Below are 26,968 nucleotides of genomic sequence, written 5' to 3'. Positions count from 1 at the left end.
GGGAAGAAGAGAGAAAGAAAGTAGTAGAAAAAGAAGAAGGGAAATAGAGAGATGGAAGCTATTGTTGCTTCATAGCATGATACAGCCTTAGTAGTGATTTTAGGGACTGATGTACCTGGCACCTAGAAGGTATTTAACCAGCTGCTAATTGGAAAAGAATATAGTCCTTTGTAGTGCTATAACAAAATACCACAGACTGGGCCAGGCACAGTGGCTCACGGCTGTAATCCTGGCACTTTGGGAGGCTGAGATGGGTGGGTCACTTGAGACCAGGAGTTTGACCAGCCTGGCCAACGTGATGAAACCTCATCTCTACTAAAAATGCAAAAGTTAGCTGGGCATGGTGGCACATACCTGTAATCCCAGCTCCTTGGGAGGCGGAGTCTTGAACCTGGGAGGCAGAGTTTGCAGTGAGCCAAGATCATGCCACTGTGCTCTAGCCTGGGTGACAGAACAAGACTCTGTCTCCAAAAAATAAAAATAAAACACCACAGACTGGGTGATATATGCAAAACAGAAATTTATTTCTTACAGTTCTGGAGGCTGGGAGCACAAGGTGAAAGCATCAGCAGGTGTGGTTGCCTGGCGAGGGCTGCTCTCTGCTTCCGGCATGGCACCTTGTGGCTGCATCCTCCATGGGGCAGGAAGTTGGTGTCCTCACATGATAGAAGGAATGGAAGGGGCAAAAACAGGGGCAAACTCTTTGTAAAGTCCTTTTATAAGAACAATGAATCCTATTTTTGAGGGCAGAGCCCTGATGACTCAATCACCTGCGAAAGACCATACCTCCCAATACTGTTGCATTGAAGATTAAATTTCAACCTGAAGGCTAGAGGGACAAAAACACTCAACTCATAGCAAGCCTTGTCTACAAAGCCAATTCTATAATTCTTTTTACTTTATTCAAGAAAAAAAAGGTCACTGATCATACATACCACTTACATCTTGATGAGAATTAGTGAACATGAGAATACCTGCCAAGTGTATGCTTTGCCTCAGCTACAATAGCAACTAGGAATTAAACTTAAAATAGATACATTTGTTATGGTGGATGAACATCTGTATCCTATGTTTTAGTATTCCACACGTGCTGTGTTATAGTTTGAATTAATAGATATATTGGTCAACTATATTTCAAATCAATATGGATCTTTAGGTAAATACATTTAATGATTTTTTTTAATTAAACAAGGCTTTTAAAAAGATCCATCTTTTCTGGAGGAATTAATATTGTTCTCTTTAGAGTGACCAGGGGGAATACTGACTTTGATGCACAGCCACAATTTATGATTATATAATGTGTTTTATTAATCATCTCTGGTGGTTATTGTTTTTATTGTCCTACTTCATAGATTTAAAGTGTAAGTACTAGGTTCGGGTCAGTATGCCTCTTCTATGGTTGATAGCTTAGATATCATTTTCTTCACTGCAATACATTAAGAAAGAAAAAGAATGAGCTACATGAGTGATGACTCAGCTGTGGTTGCAAGTACTACATGCTCACCATCCTCCTTCTCAGAAAGAGGACTAGAATAGAAGTAGTCGGGGCGTTTTTCTTTCTCTCTCTCTCTCTCTCAGAAATATAGAGGCCTGGATGGTCAAACCTAAAAACAAAAAGGAATCTAAGGGAAGCATGCTTCGTATACATATTATGCCCCCTTTTGTTTTGCAGTGAGTTCATAACAGTGGCATAATACTCTACATCTGTAAACTTAATTGGAATAACTAATAATTTATCTTAGTTTTATACCCTCTTTTATTTGCTTCATTTTTATTTCCCTTTAATTTGTTTTGGTGGCCATAAAATTTAGGGATGGGTAGCAAGGGGTTAGAGCCAAGTGCACTGCACACAAATGCTTAATAAACCTCCATGCCATACACAGCCAGTACATTTTGGCCTATGGTGCCACCTCACACACCTGTTATTATCCTGTCTATCTGAAATATAGTGTTTAGTGAACCTGCCTTTCTGCAACTCTGATTCTCAGATAATTTTTTTTAGATTGAAATGGACATATCCTAGAAATGAGCATTTCCACAGCTATCCTGACACCATATCCTTAAGTAAATTATTTTAAAATTTATTGTAAGTCCTATAGGGAGAGTTGGAAGTTTGCCATCAAGTATGATTGGAGCCATTTTAATGAGTTGCCTAGTAACCTACAATGGTAAAAGGAGCTCTTAAAATGACCTACATTACTAAAGAGAGTAGCTTAAACCTTTAGTTCTTCTTACTTAAGTTGTATTATCTTCCATGTATCTTTACTTGAGTTTCTCACTGGAAACATTTAGTTGTTTAACACACACATACAAAATTAAACTCTCTAGCATTGATTAAATTATTTTATTCCTTAACAACACAACTTGTCAGCTATTTTACTTTCGTAGTGTCTCATCACCAAAGGAAATTGCAGGGGAAAGCACTGCTTCTTAAAGCCTGACATACTGATCTATATCAGCAACGCATGTGTTCTTTAGATGTTCTTCACCGGCAGAGGACAGGATTGCCTGCCAGCCTGGGACAAAGCACCATATGGCTGGGATGAGGGGAAGGATGGTGATGCACATGAAGGGTGGGAGGGGAGCTGTCACAGTCTGTCAGTCTTTATCCCCGGAGGAAACTCTGATGACAAGGGAGTGATTGAAATGGCACGTTTGGGGTCTCTGGGCATGGAGAATGGATAAACAATGACTGGGAATTCAATGACATAAACTCAAGGGAAAGGATAGAGACAAAGCGAGCTGTGATTGGGTAGAAGCATAACTCTCCTGTAGTTGGGGAAAGATGCCAGGAAGAGACATTGATGAGAAAGATGATTAAAGGTGGCCTCACAAAGCCTTGGAGTAGTGGCAGATGGAAAGGGTGCAATGATTAGTAAGAAAATACAAAGAGAAAAAAGAGACCTGAAATGAAATATACTCTTATAGGAGCAGAAATATGGAATGATAAAAATTTTTAAAAAGAAAATTAATGATGGATTTTTTTCTGCAACCTGAAAAGTTAAATAGAGAAGAATGTTGAAGTGACGATGTACTTTCCTTCCACAGAAGAAGCACATTTGTCCTCAACTTACTTGATCTACCAGACTCAAAACTAGCTCAAAACTTCCCAATGCCTTTTTTTTTTTTTTTTTTAAGACAAATTCTCACTCTGTTGCTCAGGCTGGAGTGCAGTGGCGTGATCTCCACTCACTGCAACCTCCACCTCTTGGGTTCAAGCAATTCTCTGCCTCAGCCTCCCGAGTAGCTGGGATTACAGGTGCCCACCACCACGCCGGGCTAGTTTTTGTATTTTTAGTAGAGACGGGGTTTCACCATCTTGGCTAGACTGGTCTTGAACTCCTGACCTCGTGATCCGCCCACCTCAGCCTCCCAAAGTGCTGGGATTACAGGCTTGAGCCACCACGCCCTGCCTCCCAATGCCTTTCTATCAGAGTTCCTACATCTCCAGACAGCCATCAAGAAACTGGGCAAGCAGAAATTGGCTTTCTGCTCTCAAAATCTAAAGACAGACAAATAATAATAATAACAGCCCTTTATTGAATACAAATCATATGCTAGGTACAGTGGGCAGCCCTTAGACTCCACTTCTCATTATCACTTAACAACTCTGTACACTAAATATTTTGTATCCATTTTTAATGTGGAAATTAAGGCCCAGAAAGGCTAAATACCTTTCCAAATAACACAGTCACAGAGTTTGGGAGTAGGGAGCAAGTTTCATATCATTTAATTGCAGTTTGCTAGTTAAATCTATTTATTTACATACGTGATGCCCTAGCCACCTCGCCAAGCTGCCTGCGGTACTTGCTGCATCTTCATAAACTCTTTAAAAGGCACTTTCCTAAATAAGCAACTTGGAAATAAAGAAATTATTAAAAGCATATGATATATGCTTTTACATACCTACAATGTGCAGATTTGAGCATAAAACCTTCAGTTTCTCATGTATTTGTTGGCCAGTTTATCAGATATTTTTCTCCTTCTTTTGTCTGAAAAGAGCTCAAACTCTGAGAGCTGTAGTTATCGCTGCTGATATGAAAATACTTCCCAGAATTTGTTTATCAGTTTATCTCTTTGTGTGGCCATAGGAAATCCTTTTTAGCATACAACTTTTATTTGGCCATACTCTTTGATGTATGATTCTGGGATAAGAATCACACTTTGTATAACAGACCCGTAAGTCCCCTTCTGGATATGAGGTCAGCCCAAACCAAATTCTCAAGATTCCTTTTTGCTTCTTTAATGAAAGCATTATTCCCTTAGGAAGCATCCCTATATGAACACACCTACTTTGTTTGGCACGATGTAGAAAGCTTGCCACCAGGGCTTCCTCTAGGGATGAAGGCTGACAAACTGCGACAGAGCAGGTTGTGTTATATTTCCCCTTCTCCATTTGGTTCAAAATAAAATGTTCTCACCCCAAACCTTCATTTCCTTAGAACCTTCCTCTGAGCTTGGTTTTTCATTCTACTTTATCTGCAAATTAATAAGAAGGAACATAACTAGTTGGCAGTAACGCTCAGTCTTCTCCCAGTGCATATTCTCAAGCAACCACTGTACAGAGTTCTGAAAAGGAGTTTTCCAGCCAAAGTCTTAACAGAATCTCACAAATTTGCAAAGCCTTCCATTTAGCTGGACCCTGCGATAATTTAATGCATACCTGTGATATGGCTAACATACACTGTGATAATGATCGGGGATTAAAGTGATAAACAGCTTAGACTCGGTTCCTTCTTTCACAGAGCATACAATTTGTAATAGGATAACAACAACAATAACAAAAATGACCGGATCGTTGGAGTACAGGGAAGTGCCCTGACAGGAGAGTTCATCTTGTCCTGATCCTGTGAACACCCAGGTAGAGGGGCCTAAGCCAGGCTGGAGATCAATGAGGTGATGCTCTAACTGAAGCCTGAAGGAGGCCCCCACGTCAGGGCAGCAAAGCAATTGGAGGAAGGTATTCTAGCTCAGTTTGCAGCACACAAAAGTAGCAGAGGTGAAAGCATGAGGTCTTCATGGAATTGAGCAAGTTCAGCATGGAGAACTGAAAGGTAGCAAGGAGGCTGTTCTGAAAGTAAAGCCTTTGCACACTCCTGAAACCTAGCTCCGCACTCTCAGAGACCCTCAACTGTATCTTCAGGCTTAGATCCTTCAGGCCCCATGCTGAAGACAACTGAGAAAGTATAGCTGGTATGGAAGGAGTAACGTTGGAGGTGGCAGCAGATTAATCCTGGAGGGTGAAGCCAAGCTGAGTAGGGGGTATGACCAAGCTGGTTTTCCCTCTGGGATTTGAAAATGGATTGAACAGCTTCTCATTCAGTGCCTTGCACACAGTACGTCTTCAATTAACATTGAATGGATTAATAATTGGATGCATAAATTCATTTTATCAAAGAGTACATACAAGGTATGATTCAATTTCATAGCACTATTACTATGATAGTTAATGTACAAATTAAATCGGTATCTGGTAACAGAATAGAAATCATTTAGTGAGGTGGTGTGTTCTAGCATCTAAATAACTTTTCTAATCAAATTTTAGAATGGAACTCATTTGTAAGTAAGTGACCGTCTCTAATTTTTCCATAGTCTTACACGGGTACACCTTGAGTCCTCAAATTAATTTCTTGTTCTCTGAGATCAAAACTCAGGGCTTAAAAATAAATTATTATTAGCTTCATGTGTAACAGTAGGAATGTGATAGATATTCCATCAATATTCATTATTCATTTTTATCTAAAATGTACCTACCCAATATATTATTTTATGTGTGTGAGATAATGCATTGTCAATTAACTAGATTTTACCATTTCACAATGTATATATGCCTCAAGGTATCATGTTATACAGGATAAAAGCATACAATGTTATCTGGCAATTAAAAAACAAATAAATAAATGATTATTTAATGAGATTTTATGGAGTACATTAACTTTCATCTCATATTAAGATAAAAAATGGTTTCAAATAACTTATAAAATCTACATTTCTTACTTTTTCTAAAGTTCTTAATATACTACCACAAAAGTCATGATTCTTTCCATTTTGAAAATAATGTAACATTTTAGAAAAAATATTATTAATTATAAGTTTTAATTATACACAGCCATGCTTCTTTTTTTTGATAATTTTGTGAAATAGCTTTATGAACTGTAAAAACTTAACTATCACTTAGGTTTATCCACTTCTTCATTTAGACAATAAAAAGCTAGAGTTTGGTGTCAAGGGAACAACAAGGAAAAAAAATCAAAAGGAGAAATGATAGTTGTTTGCTCTTAGGAAAATTAAGTGTTTCTGTTATTTCACTGATAATATCCAGTTACATATTATTTTTATTAAATGGTGAAGATGCAGACTAATAAAGGAGATGCAGCTAATAAAGCAGCTAGTTGATTTGGTGGCTACATTTGTAATATTTTAGTGAGCAACATGGGGAATTAAACAAGGAAATAGGTCTGTTGGCCTGTTTGAGGTTTAATGTAAATTAAATATTTTTGTTGTTATGTGTACCTCTTATCTTTCATATACATCATAGGGAATGAAGGTAGTGGACTATCAATAAGCTTAGATAAAAAGTCATGTTCATAAACACTGTATAATAACATGTGACAGAAAAAGTCTTTGGTATCTAGAAAAATTGAAGCTTTATTTTAAAAATTAATCCAACAGCATCATTGTTACCAAGGCTATTGCAGGGGACCTAAGCAAAATGTTACTATTTTTTGGCTTCAAAACTATATATATTTGGCTTTTCGTTATCTATAAAAATTATCACCCTTTCGTGGATTTGGCTATTATTAAAAAATTTTTAAAGATGTTCTTAAAAGAAAAAAAAGACTGTCATTATAGTGTGGCAAATTCGCCTCCTCTTCTCCATGACAACAGATAAAGAAGCTGTAGCTATGGCAACAGTAATGGGCCAGAGAGATTAGGGCCATACTGGAGATTAGGCCTCCAAGAGCAAAGAAAAGAAGTCCTGATTGGTTCTTTATTGAGACCTTATTTGAAGGCAAGTTACTGTTGAGAGAAAGCATGGAGGATTAGTAAGAACAAAATTAATTCCCCTGTATAAGATGAGAAGCCGTTCCTTTGTTAAAACTGTGTTCCTCCCTTTTAATATAACGCCTGTTTAAATTGAGGTAAAGAGTCCGTGATTAATTCTATGCTGAGCTTTGTGCCATCTGAGTCTAGACCAGCTCTGTGAGAAGACACTCCCTGAAGCCTAAGGAGAAAAGAGGGAGGAGCATCTGCCTGCTTGCCATTGCCCCTTGCCCTCCTCTCTGGCACTCCCTGGGTGGGTGGAGATGCCATTTGGTTTGTGATGTTGACATCATGTAGGAGTGAGGTGCTCTTGGAGGAAAAAGATTGGAAAACTTCCCTCTTGTTCGTATAAAACTTATTTGTCTAACTTCTTGAAAATTCCAAAAAGCTTTCACCAAGTTATAATTATACGTTTAAAAATACTTTTCTCAAAAATCTAGTAAGGATCCCATTTTTTAATAACTGGTAAGTTATAGAGGTATTACATTTTGAGTAAATGTGCTATCTATAATTTCAGATTGATATACCGATGAAGGAGGGATTTGTTATTTTTTAAATAATAAATTTATAAGAATGAGAATGGCCTAATGCTATGAATTTTTTTAAAAGGATTTTGCCACATTTACTTCTGGACATGTAGTGCTCACACACACTTCAACTGAGAGCTTGTGAGAGCGCCACACCCTGGCCGACATGAGATATTCACCTTCTTTAAAGTGGCCTCTGATAGAATTTTTTCAGCCTCTATTTTAATGCCTAGTTCTTGTATTATTTGTCAAGTTGAACCCCACTTTTCAATAAGATGATTTATTATTTTAAAGATTTAAAAACATGCTTTTTAATATTGTGTTACTTGGTTTTTATATATTTTCCAAATACTTTCAGTCAGTCTTTCCACGGGAAACAACACCTCAACTAAACCAAGAGGGAAAGTAGGAGTTATTCAGATGAGTGCGAGGGGCTTGTTAAGGTGTGGGATCTGCTTCTGTGAAGCCCTAGAGAATTGCAGGGGGGCTCAGCATGAGGAGAACATGCGTAATGTACAAGCATCAAGAAGCCAAGGAGCTTCCACATAAGCACCATGAGAACAATGGCTTCATCTGTGGTTCCCTGCTCTCTCCTCTGCACTTAGACAAGGAGGACAGGTGATCTGAGCTGTTTGAATATTTGCTGAGTAAGTAGAGCTACTGAACTTTGCTAACGGTGCACCTCTGTAAGCCTCTGCCCGAAGGTATTTTCTGTCTTGCTGTAGGAACACACTAGGCCATTATTTAGGAAAGGCAAACCCCCCCGGAATCACCCTCAACAAATGATGGAGAAGGGGTAGGTAGATAAATACCCCTATCTGCTACCCTGAGGGATGAATAACTCTGAGGCATGTCCTATACTGACTCCCAGAGTCCCCGATGGGATTGCCCTTCCGTGTCCCACAGGAATAACCATATAGATAACCCACTCTTCAGAGAGGTCCCTCCCTGCCCTGTCTCACTTCCTGACTCCCTGCAGTGTTTCTGGGATCATCTCCCAAAAGTAGTAATTGCACAAAAGTCCTTTTCTGAAGCCTTGTTTATGGAGAAAGCCACCCAAGACCCATGGTCAGCAGGAGTCAGGCCAGCAAGCCAATTAAGAAGTTTGAAGCTTGCCCTGAAGAGGATGTGTGGAGGAAAAATAAGTAGTAGAGTGACATGACCGGATTTATATTTTTATGAGCTCATTCTGGATGCTACACAGAGAATATATTTGAGGAAGGTGAGTTTAAGGAAGGCAGAGGAGCTGGGCGACCCTTGTAATTCCAGTGAGAGAGTATGATGGTGTCAATGGAAGCATGGCAGTGGAGATGCAATAGTGTGAGTAGATTAATGAGAGGCTCAGGAGCGGGGACCCCTAGCGTGCGGTGAGAGAAGGAGAGTCAGGAATCAAGGATGGGCTTCGGGTTTCCAGGCTGCACAGCTGAGAGGACAACTTGAATATCGCCCAGGGGGAGAAGCAGGCTGAGGGGGAGGGAGAGAGTAATTTCACTCCTGTGTGTTAGTCTCAGCTGCCTGTGATGTGTGGAAGTAAAGGTTTTTGTCAAGAAGCTTAATATCACCCATATTTTTGAGAGAGATACTCCATCCCCAGGCATCAATCTTTTCCCTCCCTCACCACTCTGCTATAAAAGATTGACTAACTCACTGCCACTCTTCCATTTATTTCAAATACTGTACTGATCCAGAGAGCAAGGCGAAATTTGGTCTACAAAGAAATAGTCAAAGAATCTATGGAGTCAGAAATAACTTTGAGTACTTTTTTTGCCATTCTTTAAAACCTCTTTCTCTGTATAGCTAGTAAGAATGGTATATCAATAATGTTTCTGGAACCATTAGGAAATGGGGTGTTTCCACTACCCAGATGAATTTTTCTAGCTAGCAGAAGTTTAACTCATGGCAGTGATACCACTCAGCCAGTCCCTATACAAAGTGGATGCAAAAATGAAGACTAACTTTGATAAAGACTAGGGAAAATGGACTACAAAAGCCGGTTTGAAGATTTTACATCCGCAAATGGGTACCTGTGATTTGTGGCTAGAGATCACCTGTCAAGATAAAACACATATTCCCTAGACTTGAGAACTTTAACAAACATGAAGAAAACAGAGTTATCACAGCAAAGCTGAATTATGAATTCACGCATACCCAAGCAGACACACACTACAAAATACACATGCACATATGTAATAGAAAACCCTCTCTTACATATTATTAATTCCTCCAATATGTGAAAAGACAGTTTTTAATTGTGAATAATTCGGAGTTGTTCCTATGAACAAGTCCATGAAAATTGCTTCTACTTTTTGTTAACTTTCATCAGCTTTTCATTTCCGCTCTTAATTTTCCATGGTCTTAAAAATACATAAATAAACTACTTCAAATTGTTTCCAAACAGGCTGGGAGAGGTGGTTCATGCCAGTAATCCCAGTACTTTGGAAGGCCAAGACAGGTGGATCATCTGAAGTCAGGAGATCAACACCAGCCTGGCCAACATAGTGAAACCCTGTCTCTACCAAAAATACAAAAATTAGCCGGGTGTGGTGGTGTGTGCCTGTAATGCCAGCTACTCAGGAGGCTGAGGCAGAAAAAAAATTGTATCAGAGCAGTGGAAACATGTAGACAGATACTGACAGGAATAAGGCTTTGTGATAACTTTTTGGTTACCTGAAGCATTTGTGAATACAGCTAAGTCCGTGGCTATGTTATAGAATTTTGAGGTCTCTGTTGGTTTGACTTCCAAATTAGTGCTTTATTAAACTCAGTGTCAGTGTATGTACACCTCCTTGGGCTGTATCTTTTCTACTATGAAACATATTTTAACTATGAAGTGAATATTTTAAAGAATCACCTTGGGGCCAGGCCTGGTGGCTCATGCCTGTAATCTCCAGGACTTTGGGAGGCCAAGGTGGGTGGATCACTTGAAGTCAGGAGTTCGACACAGCCTGGCCAATATGGCAAAACCCCATCTTTACTAAAAATACAAAAATTAGCCAGGCATGGGGGCACGTGCCTGTAATCCCAGCTACTCGGCAGCCTGAGGCAGGAGAATCACTTGAACCTGGAGGCAGAGGTTTCAGTGAGCCAAGATCGTGCCAGTGCACTCCAGCCTGGGTTGCAGAGCAAGACCCCATCTCAACAACAACAACAACAACAACAACAAAAAGAATCAACTTGGTTACTATTTTTTAATATATAAGAAGAGTTTTATAGTATGTGATTTTTCTTTGTCAGAAATCATGTGGCATTACTGTATATTAAAACTATATGATCACATTTTTTTCTACAGTAATAACTGCCCCCAACCTTGTAAAATCCTGGAGATTATGGCCCTCTCAGCTCTTCTTAGAACTCTTAAAACTGCCAATAGGTTATCTTTGACAAATAGTCACTGTAAATTTAGATTTATATTTAGTATATCTTGAGTTTATTTTCTGAATTGTAATACCATCTTTTACTTCAAATATAGATACATACATTTATTCGTTTATTCATTTATCTGCGTTCTTACTTTTTCAACCTCTGCTTAATTCCAGAAACATTTCAGGGAAATACTAATTACTTAAAATAATTTGTCTCTTACCAAAGACATTTTCTATTACCAGTTTAAGTTGTGAGAGGTGTAAATCCTTTTACAATATTGAGTCATATTATCCACAGTTCTGAAGTAAGGTCTTTCCAGAACTCAAGTGCTTGTTAAAAATTCACAAATTTCTCTCCCCTTTTCTTTCCTGAGCAGACATTTTTTCCCTTATTGTCATAGATCGCATGGGTAATAGAAATTGGACATTTAAGCAGTGGAATCATATACATGTCATTAGCCACACTTTAAAACCCAAGAAATACAAATATAGCTTTTATTTCATTTACTGTGTGCATTCCCTTGGTTTTCTTCCTTTCTTTAGAATCAAGGTGACTATAACATGGAGATGCTTGCTAATAGGTTGGCTCTGCCTTCCTACACAATTCTTACCTATGGCACCGACACGTCTGATAGCCTCCTCTTCTTTCTCCTTAGCTATCCCAAGCTCCAGTGTCCTCCCTTCGGCTCCCAGAGATGTGGTCCCTGTCTTGGTTTCCAGCCGATTTGTCCGTCTCAGCTGGCGCCCACCTGCAGAAGCGAAAGGGAACATTCAAACTTTCACGGTCTTTTTCTCCAGAGAAGGTGACAACAGGTAGGTGATGCTGCCAATAAAATTCAGCTTAATCTGTCATCTCTTTAAGTCAATACCATCGGGTAATGGCAGGAGGAGATCTTGGGCAGGAACTTTGGAGAGGCTGTGAAATCTCTACTATGTCCTTCACTCATTTCCCAGTGGAGATGTACACTTTTAAAAAACAGTGTTGTTGACACAGTCTAATGAAATAATTTATATAAAAAATCCTTGAAAAAGGTAAGAATATATTATATCAATTTTTTATTTCTTTGGTTTTCAGAGTCATAAACAGAGAACAGAATTAGGCTGTATATTAGTAGAACAGGGTATAAAAGCACTACTGTGGCTAGCTTGTAATCCCGTTTCTGTCATTGACATCACATGAACTCAAAAAAACCAGATGACTTCTCTGAGCCTCATTTTCCTCTTTAATAAGGAGGAAGTAATAATACCTACCTTAAAATGTACAATAAAGTGTGTAACTGGATTGTTTGTAACACAAAAGACAAATGCGTGAGGTGATGGATGCCCCATTTACCCTGATGTGATTATGACACATTGCATGCCTGTATCAAAATACATCATGTATCCCATAAATATGTACACCTATTATGTCCCACAAAAATTAAAAGTTTTTTAAAAACTAAAAAACAAATTTAAAAAAATAATGCTTACCTTACAAGGCTTTGGCTAGCATTAAATTAGGTTGCATATATAAATGTCATATCAGATTGTCCAGTATTTGGTAGAAGTTGTTATTGTGGATATTATTACTGACTAAGCAAAAGTGAGCTGTACATTTCTGGTTTCAAGATTACAATCCACTGCATTTTTTTTTCCTTAGCGTTTTCCCCTTAAGATGCTTCACCATCTTATGACTTTGAAATTTGATATTTAAGTCTGAGGTAAATGCTGGATAGGTTCCACATCAGGAGAAGCAGGGATTCATGTCCTAGGGTTCTAGTCCCTCAAATTTGTGAGTGCTGTAAACATGTGGTGATCTTTAGAATTCAAAAGGGGACATATACATTGGATAAACCAAGAGTGCTTATTTAGTTCAAAATGGGAGAGTCTGGTGCTTAGGTGGTGTAATACAGCTCCTCACCAGCTGAGTCGAGTCTCAGAATGCTCTCCTTTCTATTTGGCAGCAAGTTCAAGTATAGCGTTTTAAAGTTTCTGCTATCTTTTGCAAATTGACCTTACTTTAAAATGAAAGGAAAGAGGCTGGGCAAGGTGACTCACGCCTGTAATCTCAGCACTTTGGCAGGCTAAGGCAGGTGGATCACCTGAGGTCAGGAGTTCAAGATCAGCCTGATCAACATGGTGAAACCCTGTCTCTTCTAAAAATACAAAAAATTAGCTGGGCATGTTGGCATGCACCTGTCATCCTAGCCACTCAGGAGGATGAGGCAGGAGAATTGCTTGATCACGGGAAGCAGAGATTGAAGTAAGCCAAGATTGTGCCACTGCACTCCAGCCTGGGCAACAGAGACGCCCTCTCAAAAAAAAAAAAAAAGTAAGATGTAGACATACCCATATTGCCTTATGCTCACTAAGATTATTCATTACTGTGAAGAAACAGGCATTCGTTTTAGTGTTATCTCTGCAACTATTTGTGATCTTATGATGCCTCCTAAGTTCCTTGGATTTCAGTGTGTGCAGCTGTGAAAACCAGAAGCAATGATTCTTGCCCAGCCATCTTCATGTTTTTACATGGATTTCCTGGAGGCACCTTAAATTCACGCTGCCCAAAACTTACTCACTGTCTCCTCCTTATGTATATTTTTCCTTTCTTTTCTTAGTTTATATTAGTATCTTCCATCCCCGTTGACCAAGCAAAAAATTCATGCCATGTTTTACTGACTGCTGCCTCCCAACACTACCATTCCTCAGGAAGTCTTGTCAACTTTACCTTGGCCATACCTCAGCCATGCTTCCTTTATTATTTTCAACATCTTTACCTGATCTCTGGGAATCGCTCCTCACCTGCCAATGCATCTTCCTCACTGTTTGTAGTTACCTTTTTGAAATACAGTTTTGATCACTCACTCCACTGCCCCAAAATGTGACTGGTTCTTACATACAATAAAACTGCTATACAAAGATATGCATATGGAACTTCAGACTTCTTTCAACGGAAGTCTATCCCCAATCTATCTGTATCTATATCTATCTGTGTGGATATATGTAAAAGTGTGGTTTCTATAATCTGTAATGGTTACAAAATTTTCACTCAAGTCACAAGAGCTAGATTTGAAAATGGTCCTACTGTTTATCAAATGTGTGATGTTTCTGTATTTAATAATGTATTAAATACGAATAATACTTTTTTGCTAAAAGGAATAAAAGGAAGATAAATTCTACCTGTTAGCATTGCTATGAGGACTGAGGGAATTCAGGTAAAGAATTCAAGGCAGTCACTCCACACAGGAAGAATGGAAGGGCTCAGAATAGTGTGAGCTCAGAGACAATGTGGAAAAGAAGCTGAAATTTAGGCTCGAAGTATAGGAAAAAGGAGGATGAGGAAGAGAAAGAGAAGGAGAAGGGGAAGGAGAAATTGTTGAAATTGCTATGTTTGAGTAAACCATTTATTTTAATAATTGTTCACAGGCCTGCTTATCATACAATTTTTTCCTTTCCTCTTCTGTTGAACTTGTTTTTATCTTTCAATCCTAAGCATCAATCCTCTATACCCCCTTGGCTACTCGCTCCCATGGTTATACCATGAACCTTGACACCACCAATCACTGCAACCTCTCATTATCTGAGTTTCAAATCATATTCTTGCCTCACTCTCCAGACTCTTGTCTTGCTATCCTTTATTTAGGACTCTGAATACAACAAACCTTTGATTTCACAGAGACCTGCAATCTGTTAATCCTATCCCTTATCTTTCCTGTTTTCCTTCACTTACTCCATAGCTACAATTCCATAGCCAGTAAACACAGCAATTAAATATTTGCTGACTTGCATCAACGTTTTGCCTGCTACTCTTATTTCATATAACTTGCTTAGCAAAAACCAACTCAAGTAAATGTAACTTTCTACCTACTCTTTACTTGTGCTCTTGTAGCTGAATATAGCTAGAGGAAAAGGTATAACTGGGCTGATTCATCTCACTTTAAATTCATAGCTACTAATCTCATGTTGCCCATTAATGCTACTGGCAATTATACTACATTTATCAGGCAGCCTCTCTCACATAGACTCCTAATGATATTTCATGTCTTTTTCTCTCTTCTCAAATATCCAACACCTTCCCCCTTTCCCTCACTCTTAGCTGACCTTGATTTTAATTTCATGTAATATAAGAAGGGGAATTCTACATGCTTTCATATGTGACTTTTTTCACCCAAGTTTGTCTTTAAGCATATAATCTGTCTTTCCTCAAATTTCCATAAAACTGCCTGTACTCTTTAAAGCAAAACCTTCACTTGTGCACAAGATCCCATCTTTTCTTATAAAAGAGCAAGTCTTCAGCCATTCTTTCTCTCTTCTGTGTCATCAATTTCTCCCACTAAGGTGAATTATGCCTATCAGCATGTAAGCATGTAGTCGGATCTTCCATTGCAACAAATTTTGCTTCAATTTAACTTTTCTCTCCTCTACCACTCTATGCTGTGTTCTCTTTCATAGGAACATTCCTTGAATTGTCTAACTTCACTCCAACGTCTTACATCATATTCCAATAATTATTTTGTTCCTAGAATGTAATAGCAACTGCTCTTATCAAGGTTCACCAGTAACCTCCTGTTGCTAACCCAGTAGTCAATTCCTGGTCTTCATATTACTTGGACAATCAGCAAATTTTGTCACATTTGATCATTTCTCCTTTCATCATTCTTCACTCAATTTTCTATTGCACATGCTGTCCTCTTTCTACACTGGCTACTCATTTTCAGGCCCTTTTTACTTTTTACTCCCAATTTCTCTGATCTGCACGTATCGAATTGCTTCAGGACTCAAGCCTTTCATTCACTTCTTGACTTTATATTTTGTGAACATGCTGATGTGTTCCAAATTTGTATCTCTGGTCCTAACTTTTTTACCTGCAATCTATACTCATATACACATCTTCCTACTTGATATCTCAACATCAATGTCCCATGGGCATCTAAAACTTATGAACAAAACCAAATACCTGTTATGCTTCAGCCCCAATTTCTCCCCACCAAATACTTTATCATTCCAGAGTTCCCCCCACCTTTGAAATCTTCATATTTCTCGTTAATCGGGCCACAATCTTTGGAATAATTCTTGGCTCTTAATTAATTCTTAATTCTTATTATGAAATCCATCATCAACTCTTGGCAGTACCATCAAAATATATCCTGAATCTATGAAATAATATACCAGGTTTTGTTATAAAATAATATTGGAAGACTCATTATGATTTTATATTCTGAGCTGAGTTATGGGAATAAAGTGGTTCATCATATTATTATGCCTAGTTTTATATTGTTTAAATTTTCATAATAAACAATTAAAATCAAATAAAAACAAAACATGGCCAGGCACAGTGGCTCACGCCTATAATCCCAGCACTTTGGGAGGCCGAGGTGGGTTGATCATTTGAGGTCAAGAGTTTGAGACCAGCCTGGCCAACATAGTGAAACCCCGATTCCACCGAACATACAAAAATTAGCTGGACGTGGTGGCACGCACCTGTAATCCTGGCTACTTAGGATGGTGAGGCAGGGGAATTGCTTGAACCTGGGAGGTGGAGGTGGCAGTGAGCCGAGATCCTGCCACTACACTCCAGCCTGGGTGACAAAGCAAGAGTCTGTCTCAAAAAAAATTAAAAACAGAAACAAAACATATACTGAGTCCTACCACTTTCTACCCCCTCCTTAAGTACAACCAAGTCTCATTGGAACTACTGCAGTAGTCTCCTAATTCTAGTCTTACCATAGCAGCTGGAGTAAACCTTTTAAAACCTAAGTTAGGGTGTGTCATTCCTCTGCTTCAAAACCCTGTGATGACTGTTTGTCTCATTCACAGAATTAACAGAAGTCCTTGCCCTTTTCTCTTGTTACCTCTCTAACCTCATCACGTAGCACTTTCCTTATGTTTCCTAAATATCCAAGAATCCTCCTCTTTTGACATCTTTGCGCTTGCTCTTCAGTCTGCCTGGGATGTTATTCTCCTCAGAGATCCACATGGATCATTCCCTAATTTCTACCAAATCTTTGCTGCAATGTCACATTCTCATGGAAGCCTTTCCTGACCCCTGGCACTCACTATGTACTGTTTATTCTTATTTTTCTCCATAGCCTTTATTACCTTCTACTTACAAATTTTGTTTCCCTAATCCCCTTTCTCCTCACCGGAATATAATCTTCCTATGGGCAAGGCTGTTTTTATCTTCTTTATCCACTGAGCTATCCTCAGCACCTAGAACAGTGCTTAACACATTATAGACACTCACTAAATATTTTTCAACTTGATGCCTTAGCTGAAATGTCAGCTACTGTGTGGAACTCTCCATAGTCCTCCAACTCAGAATTCATCAATTTCACTTTTATCTCACCCCTTCATTTTGATTACATTACTGTTATGGACTTTGCCACCTTTTATCAAGTTTGATGTTTGGTTGAGTACGTGTATATTTCTTTTCCTGATGATTGAGACTAGATCTTATTCATAATTTCATGCTCAAGTGTCCAGTATCATGCCTCATGTAAACATATACTGATCAGAACTGATATGGTAGAGGTGGCAGAGAGATATGATATTCTTGATATTTTTTTTTTCTTACCCAACAAAATAAATTGTGTTACTGAGGAGGATGAATAAGCTGACTACAGTTCAATAAAAACTTTAATTCCAAAGAAAGTTGATATTAAAATTGTATTCTAATATCTCCATTTATTTTGATTTTTCTGGCTCTCAACTAGAGCCATAAAATATGCCACTGTCTCTGAGCAGTTAGCTGTGATGTTTGTTTGTTCATGTAGGTTTATTTAGCTGCTTGACACAATACCTTTCTAAAACGTTGTGAATTTAACATTTATCTCAGATTAGCAATAACTTTGTCAAGAAAGTTATTCTAGCTCAGATCATCATGAATCTTTCTGACTGGTTAATGGTGTAGATAATGCAAGTGCCATAATTCACATCTTTTTATCCAACCCCTTGGGGTGCTTTTTTTTTTCATAAGTTAAAGAGCAGCATATATTCCAAAACATGAAAGCTAGACTTCACAGTGAAGTAACTGCTTCATAGATAACTAGCTATCCCCTCTTAGTACCTAAAAATCATTAGGAATGAAAAGTGATCTTTGAGATCATAGTCTAACTTCCTGCTACCTAAACATTCAGAGACCAATACTCAGAGGAAAGTCCCATGCCCAAGGCCACAGTTTTATCCTCAACAGTGACAGCAAGCATTTATTGGGCACTTACTCTGCCAGATACCAGGCTAAGCATCTTACATAAAGTATGTTTACCAAGATGAGGCTTAAAGAAGAAGTTTATACCTCCATTATATAGCTAGTAAGTAGTAGAACTAGAATTTAGTGCAGACCATAGTCCAAAGCAGGCACTCTCAACCCCTTTTTCATCTTGCTTCCTTAGTGGATTAACCTGGAAGAGAACTAAATGTTCTTGATATTTGTAGAATTATGACATGCAATTCTTTTATATGTTTTTTCCAATAATTTTTTGACTTCATGGCTAAGTCGATTTGCATTATTTATTTACCACTAATAAAACACACTAGTGAATTTTTATTATTGTATTTGTTTTGAGAGATGAGGTATTGCTATGTTGCTCAGGATAGAGTGCAGTGGTGTGATCATAGTGCACTTGCAGCCTCAAACTCCTGGGCTCAATGGATCCTCCCACCTCAGCCTCCCGAGTAGCTAGGACTACAGGTGCATGCCACCTTGCCTGGCTAAGTTTTTGTATTTTATATATATAAAAAGAACATTATACCTCTCATTTGTAACTAAAATGACTTATGAAGTGTAACACAGTATAGCCAAAAGGTTAAGGCTATGTGGCTGTGGAATTGAACCACCTGGGTTCAAATCCTGGCTTGGTATTTTACCATCTGTGTGGCTTTGGGCCATTTACTAGTGACTTTGTTTTCTCACGTGGAATAATAATAGTATCTGATGTGTAAGGTTGTGATGAGTATTAAATGAAGTTAAATAAAAGCACCTAAAACACTTGCTCTTTGTTTGGTGCACCCAAAATGTTCCATTCTTATTAGCTAATGCCATATGCAAATCATCATGTGGGTTGAAAATTAAAATAACTGGAACACGAGGGTGTTTCTTAACTCTTATTTAGAGGGGACTTTATTACTTTCACAAGCATTCACCCATTTGATCCTCAGATAAGGTATTTATGATGATCTCCATTTCACAAATGAGTATGCCTTTCTCTGTTCAGAAAGACTGAAAAGTATTGCTAAGAAACCACACTAATAGTAAATATTAGAACTGGGATTTCAATGCCAGGTTTCTAGTTCAGTGATCTCTTCACTGTGCCATACAAAGTGAAAGACATTTTCTGGAAAAGCTCCATGTAAAATACAGTGGGAGTGCAAATGAGAGAATTAAAACACTTTTATGAGCATCATTCAATTTAATCCTCACAATAACACTGTGAGGTAGGCAGATAAGGGACCGGTATCTTCATTTTGCAAATGAAGCAGAGAAGGCTCCAAGATAGCCCCTGACTTGCTCAAGGTCACACACTGTTTTGTGGCAGAACAAAGGCTGAACTAGGTGTTTCCAACTTGCAGCAAAAATATGCTTCACATTGCTTTATGCTGCCTCAGAAAACCTCTGCTCACTGTTCAGGATTAGAAACCAGCTTTTTATGATTGACATGGAGGATTCCTTTTAGAATTCATGGTATATTACATTTTTGACGTGGTGTTTACATATTCTCTCCCCGCTCTTCAGAGTTGAGGACTCTGCAGCTGATGGAGCTTGTTATCCATGAGGGAGCATATTGTGATGGAAAGAGAACAAGACTCAGAATCCTAAGCATGACATTCTGGCCCTGGCTTAAAGCTTGGCAAAGTTAGCCTTCTTCTTAGAGCCCCGCTCTGCTTCTCTGTAAAATATGAAATCATGGCCCTGTACCTCAAAGTGTTTTTAATTCATTGAATGAGAGAATAATGATTTTATTTCTCCAGTGGACTTAATGCATATTGAAAAATGAAACATGCCATCCACAAATGTCATATATAAATGAACAAATATTGAATGTGAGTTGACTATATGTCCATGTCCAGCAGCGTATTGAAAATAGAAGAGAACCCAGCAGATTCTCTGGAAGGAGTTAATCTTGAAAGGTTCATCTTACTGATGAATGTATAACCACACACTGAGTTAAGAACTTTAGTGGAAAGGAACATGCTTCTGTGAGAGCATTTATGAAATGTGTGCATGATGTCTATGACATAATCAGATTTGCATTTTCAAAAGATGACTGTGACTAGAAAGTGGAAACTAGAGCAGAGGTCAGCCAGGTGGGTGCCAGAGCCGTTCAGCATGCTATCGCAGAAGTCCAAACAAAAGATGGTAGCTTGGTCTAAGGGCATGTCAGTGGAGATGGAGCAGCAGAGAGAACTTTGTAGATATTTAGGGGGCAAAACTGACAGGACTAGATGATGCATTGCACATGAATGGTGAGGGAGAAGGGGTTGTCAAGGACAGTCACTTGGTTTCTGGCATATTCCAGTGTAGAGATGATTGTGCAATTTGCTGAGATTAGGATGCTGGAAAAGGTCCATATTTGAAATGAAGATCGTAAATTCAGTTTTAGACAAGTTGTGCTTGACATACCTTTACAACATGCAAATGGGATTGTCAAGAAGGGCCTTGGAAATAGGAATCTGGAGCTCAGAGGAGAAGACTGGGACAGAGATGCATATCAGGAATGTGTCAGCATGTGGATGCTTGCTACAGCTAGAGAAGGGTAAGATGGCCCATCCCAGGAAAACAGAATGAAAAGAGAATCCAGAACTCAGTCACATTTATCATGTGGATAGAGGCTGAAACTAAACAAAATAATAATTTGAAATCAAAATCTGTTTCACCCCAACGCCCAAGATATAGCTCATTATTTGCAGTTACAGTAGCTATTTGTTATGTAACTAGTCTCAAGTGTGTATTAGATGTTGAAGCAGAGATTACAGGAAAGCACATTTTTAAAAAGCTCATTCCTAGATTTATCCTTTTTAACAATTCAATAAAAAAAAAAAAATGTTAACCAAAACTTAGTAGAAATACCTCTAACCAAGAGAGGTAAACAAAAAGAGACATTTCCAGTCTTCATTATGCTTTTATCTGGCAGTGAAACCTTTCTCTCTAAGATAGCATTGATTTCCAAACCTATGCTTTTAGGGTAATAATGAATGTAACATTTGAGTGGTTATCATTCTGCTATCACTTTGAGTCCTATTTCATTAAACACTATATTTCAGTTTTGAAATCTTTTAATTGTTATAACATTCTGGCATTCACTAAAGAAATAATGAATGAAAGTAGAACAAATAAAAAGGAGATGCTAAAAATCTTTCCGCTAAGAATAACTAACTCCTTCTCTACAAAGGAACGTCAATGTAACTCTTCCTCCCTGAAGCAACTAATTAGGTGTTTGACACCTCAAGGCAGCATTTGTTGCTCAACTCACAAGTTGTAACTAAATGTTAACACTCTGAGGCACTTAGGCAAGATAATATGTATTTACTAAAAATGCATATTAGAGACTTGATACAAATGATCCACTAAGAAGCAGAATAACGTTTAATCTGTAAACTCTACTTCTGAAGTGTAAAAATAGAAGTTGCTGAATTCAGCTAACACAAACACACATAGATATAGGAGATTTTCTATTTTCTATTCCTAATGAAGAGTATTAGAGTAGTGAGGTTTCTTAGAGTAAATCCCGCTCTCTCAGTTTTCGGATAATGAAATCAAGACCCAGAAAGGTGAAGTGACATGCCAAAGATGACCGGAACAAATGGGAATGGAACATGGAATAGAATCCAATTTTCTAGGCATTTCTAAGGTCACATTATGTGGAGATTTTATGTAATTATTCTCTTTTAATTTCACATTTATTTATGTATTTATTTAAAAAATTATGAGCCCCAGCAAGATAGCCATTTTTTACGCTCAGTGAATCTATATGCTAAGTGTGAATAAAATATAAATGGAATATGACTTCTCTTTTTAAATAATTTACAATGAACTCAAAGAACCATGCATGTCCATTGATACAAAGTGATACATAATACACTAGATGTATAAACCAAAAGCAATGAAAACACAAAAGAGAGCATTTAATGGTACTGGGTTTGAGGACATAAGGGTACGAGGTTTTGGCTAAACATTTCTTTTGAATTGAATTCCAATTGAGTTTCATTTGAAACAAGCTTTTGCCAAACAGAGTCAGAAGTGTGAGTCAGGAGAGGGTAACTCCAGGCTCATCACTGGTCATTGAGAAATGCAAATCAAAACCAAAATGAGATACCATCTCACACCAGTTAGAATGGCGATTATTAAAAAGTCAGGAAACAACAGATATTGGAGAGGATATGGAGAAATAAGAACACTTTTACACTCTTGGTGGGAGTGTAAATTAGTTCAGCCATTGTGGAAGACAGTATAGCGATTCCTCGAGGATCTAGAACCAGAAATACCATTTGACCCAGCCATCCCATTACTGGGTATACACCCAAAGGATTATGAATCATTCTACTATAAAGACAAATGCACACTTATGTTTATTGTGGCACTGTTCACAATAGCAAAGACTTGGAACCAACCAAAATGCCCATCAATGATAGACTGGAAAAAGAAAATGTGGCACATATACACCATGGAATACCATGCAGCCATAAAAAGGGACGAGTTCATGTCCTTTGCAGGCACATGGATGAAGCTGGAAACCATCATTCTCAGCAAAGTAATACAAGAACAGAAGAACAAACACCACATGTTCTTACTTATAACTGGGAGTTGAACAATGAAAGCACATGGACACAGGAAGGGGAACATCACACACTGGGGTCTGTGTTGGGTCAGGAGGCTAGGGGAGGGATAGTATTAGGAGAAATACCTAATGTAGATGACAGGTTGATGGGTGCAGCAAACCACCATGGCACATGTATACCTATGTAACAAACCTGCACGTTCTGCACATGTACCCCAGAACTTAAAGTATAATAAAAGAAAAATGAAAGGAAAAGGAAAAGCAAAATAAGGCAGAGAAGCTGACATGGACATAGGGGTTCTAGGGTAGGATGGCTCATTGCAGATGACTGTGCAAAGATTTGGGCCACATCGTGAAGGTCTTTGAACCTTGTTCCATGGAGGTGAGATCATATTAACCTAGAATGGCAGCTAGCACAAGGTTGTGGGCATGGAGTTGACAGGTTATGTGTGTTAAAAGGGTATCTTTGTCAATAGATGATGGCAAAAATCGAGAAGACTAATGGCAAAATGCTAGAAAAAGCTATTATTGTAATGCAATACATTTAAGTACCAACTAAAGCAGGGACCAGTTCTAGGCACAGGAGAATATACTCTACCCAGAATTAGGTCTCAGTATAAATTGCACAATGGTGCATCCCATGTTGCCATGCTTGACTTCGTGCTTCAAAAGATGTCAGTGCTTAAGAGTTACAGGGACTGATCTCAGTAAAGCAGCAACATTATTGTTAGTGGGTCAAACTGTATGCTTTTAGAATAGAAACAGTTATTTTCCAAGACATTTTAACCAGGTAACTCAAAGTTCTTAAAACTAGCATTCACAAAAAATCAATGCTTCTTATTAACTCTTCTTATAGCCTCCTTGTAAAAGTCAAAGTGGACAAGTTGTCTACAAACTTTCTAGCATGAGGAATCAGACTTCGTGTATTTGATGCTCTATGTGAATCTTCATTGAGTAAATTTACAGTGAATGGATTCAGGCAGGCACAAGTGACTTGATTCCTTTACTTCAATCGACTTAATCTTGAATTTGGCTTAACTCCCCCACATTGCCAACTTAGGGGGAAAGGAATGAAGTGAAGAAGCTTTGTCTGACAATCCGTCTGGTGTTACAGATTATGATTCTGAGTTCTGCATATTTGAAGGGTAATTATGTCTTCAGATTCATAGGAGAGAACATCACTGAGAGGGAGGAGGCTTGGGGTCCCTGCCGCTTTTACAGGAGTCGTTAACACAGTGAGAGGCAGAACAATCCAAGTTTACCCAAAAATTGGGTAAACTTCTCATATTCACTGTTGTCTTTTCTTCAGAACCCAGTGTGCTTATCTGCCCATTTACAGAGGAGTATGGACTACAGTGAGCAGAGAGGAAATCCTTAATTACCGCTTCATGGAAAATTTACTTTAGGTGGCTAGTGTTGGCCTATAGTGGAACCAGAGAAATCCCACGTAATAAACTGCCCTTCCAAACTCAGATGTTACTTACTTGTTGGGAAATGGTTTGCTATGTTTTGTTTATAGCTATTAAAGCCTGGAAAGAGTGATTAAAAACTTTGTGGGAATCCTTGGGGCTAGAACTGAACAAATCTGTGAAGGACAGCATGGCGGGAAATACCACTTTCTCACTATGCTTTTGTATAATGTTAGCAATTTGATGTCACCCCATTAAAACCCAGGGAAGCCACACAGCAGTTTGGCAGCAGACACTCAGCCAGCAGTGGGGACATTAGATACCATAAGACTATCAAGACTGTGGAACTCAGGGAACTCCTATTTCTTCTCAGTGTCCCTCATAGAGCAAAGTTTCCAGCCCTTTAAAAATGATTATTTTCATTATTGGAACTTGTTCAATGTCTGTAGTTATGCTCACTCTTTTTATTTTGACTTATCTTTGCAAAGAAAATTAATATGATAGAAAATATCAATAAAGATTTTTTTGGGGGGTGGGGGGCAGGCCCCAAGGTCAGTGAAACCTATCTATGTAGCTTTTTTCTATATGATTGTATCTCTCATTAATTTATGTCCTCAGATTCCTGGTTTTAAATACTTTGTGGAAAAGTCCCCTTCTTGGACACAATAGGATTTATTTCTTATGAAGTAGTGGTGGTATTTTGTTATTATAAAATAATAGCAGTGACTGCCATTATTGCATAATCCATATTAAGTATCAGGTGCCATGTATTCTGCTTTAGATATTTGACCTACAGCATTTCATTTCTTTCAGACATTGTGATACAAACATTTTTATAGCAAATACGTTGTACTTGAGAAATCTGGGTCTCAGAAAGTTTAATGTGAAGGCTAGAAACAGTCCCCCTGACTTACCCCAGTCCTGAACTACTTACTCCATAGACTACATAGGGTTTTGAGGTGTTTGTTTTTTTTTTTTTTTCTTTTTTTTTTTTTTTAACAACGTCTTACTCTGTCACCCAGGCTGGAGTGTAATGGTATGATCGCAGCTCATGGCAACTTCTGCCTCTGGGCTCAAGCGATTCTTATGACTCAGCCGCCCGAGTAGCTAGAATTACAGGCACCTGCCACCATGCCTGGCCAATTTTTGTATTTTTACTAGACAGAGGGCTTCACCACATTGACCAGGCTGTTCTTGAATTCCTGGTCTCAAGTGATCTGCCCGCCTCGGCCTCCCAAAGTGCTGGGATTACAGGCGTGAGCCACCATGCCTGGCCTACATAGTGTTTAGATGCAAATTCCCTTTGATATGATAAGCAGATTTCTGGAAAGTGGCACATAAAATTGAAATGGTTAGATTAAACCATGGTTTAAAACCACTAAGAGCCTGCATTGTGGAAACCAGTGGTCAACCCAGGGCAGAACCAGCAGGTGATTAGAGGTTGAACCATAGAGTTGTCTTGGAGGTGTATTTACGTAGCAAGCACAATGCATTTGCCTGGGTTCTATTTTACAGATCAAAACCATGGAAGCATTTTCTAAAGATGCTTTATTTATACTTTATGTAAGACTGAGAAAATATGACTTGTCCATATCAATGAATATGTTTATATATACAATTTTTTATGAATTATTAATTTTGGATAATTTTTGGAGGCCAGTGGAGATGATTAAATCTTCCCAATTATGAAGTCCAGCATCCTCTTTTATATGTAAGTGATATTTTCATTTCATGATCTTGGACATTTTTACCTGGACATGTCCAAATTTTCTTGCCTCTCTTTCCTTTAAAGTATACCTGTTCAGCAAAAGACGTAAACAGATACTTCTCAAAGGAACACATACAAACAGCCAACAAACATATGAAAAAAGTCCTCAACATCATTAATCATCAGAAATGCAAATCAGAACCAAAATGAGATACCATTCCACATCAGTCAGAATGGCTATTACTAAAAAATAAATAAACAATAGATGCTGGCGAGGCTGCAGAGAAAAGGGAATGCGTATGCACTGCTGGCAGAAATGTAAATTTATTCCTTTAGGCACTATGGAAAGCAGTTAGGAGATTCCTGAAAGAACTTAAAACAGATCCACAATTTAGCCCAGCAATCCCATTAACTAGTATATATCCAAGATAAGTTCAATAATTCTAACAAATACATCCATGCACTCATATATTCTGGATAAAGAAAATATGGTGCATATACACCATGGAATACTGTGAAGCCATAAAAAGGAATGAAATCACTTCCTTTGCAGCAACATGGATGCAGTTGGAGGCCATAATCCTAAATAAATTAATGCAGGAATAGAAAACCAAATACTACGTGTTCTCACTTATAAGTAGGAGCTTAACACTGAGTACTCAGTCAGGGACATATAGATGGCAACAGTAGACATGGGAATGTGAGACAGGAGGGAGGGAGGAGGGCAAGGGTTGAAAAACTATTGTGTACTATACTTACTACCTGGTCATGACAGGATCAATCATACCTCAAACCTCAGCATCACACAATATACCCATGTAACACATTTTCACATGTACCCCCGCATCTAAAATAATGAAATTAATTTAAAAATAAAATTAAAGTACAGAAGAATACCTGTTCAAAGGGTTATGGCCAGCATGACTTGGAACACAGTTATTTCATCCAATTTATTTAGTATTTGTAAGAATAAAGCCAATTATGAAAGCTGTCCTTCCTTATAGATACCCAAGGTGTTTGATAGGCAAATCTGACCTTTGATAAAAATGTTGCTTGAAGGTCTAGAAAAGATGTTATGAAATGATTCACAGCAGATGATAGACAAATTCATCCTCTCAGCAGTCTCTGGTGCTCATTGTCCCCTTTTTCCTTGTAGGACCTCATG

General features: G+C 38.3%; 1 protein-coding gene across 2 annotated transcripts in view; it reads left to right on the top strand.

Moving 5' to 3' along the window:
• DCC (DCC netrin 1 receptor) overlaps positions 1-26,968 on the top strand; it is a 1,203,407-nt gene that overhangs the window by 818,190 nt on the left and 358,249 nt on the right. For both annotated transcript variants that reach the window (XM_055298749.2, XM_055298754.2), the window contains exon 8: positions 11,590-11,746. In XM_055298749.2, coding sequence (XP_055154724.2) covers positions 11,590-11,746 — 157 coding nt within the window. The remainder of the gene's footprint in view (positions 1-11,589; positions 11,747-26,968) is intronic.

The sequence above is a fragment of the Symphalangus syndactylus genome, chromosome 1 (assembly GCF_028878055.3).
Source record: "Symphalangus syndactylus isolate Jambi chromosome 1, NHGRI_mSymSyn1-v2.1_pri, whole genome shotgun sequence".
Lineage (NCBI taxonomy): Eukaryota > Metazoa > Chordata > Mammalia > Primates > Hylobatidae > Symphalangus > Symphalangus syndactylus.
Note: the sequence above shows the minus strand (reverse complement) of the source record. Positions and strands in the feature narration are given on the sequence as shown.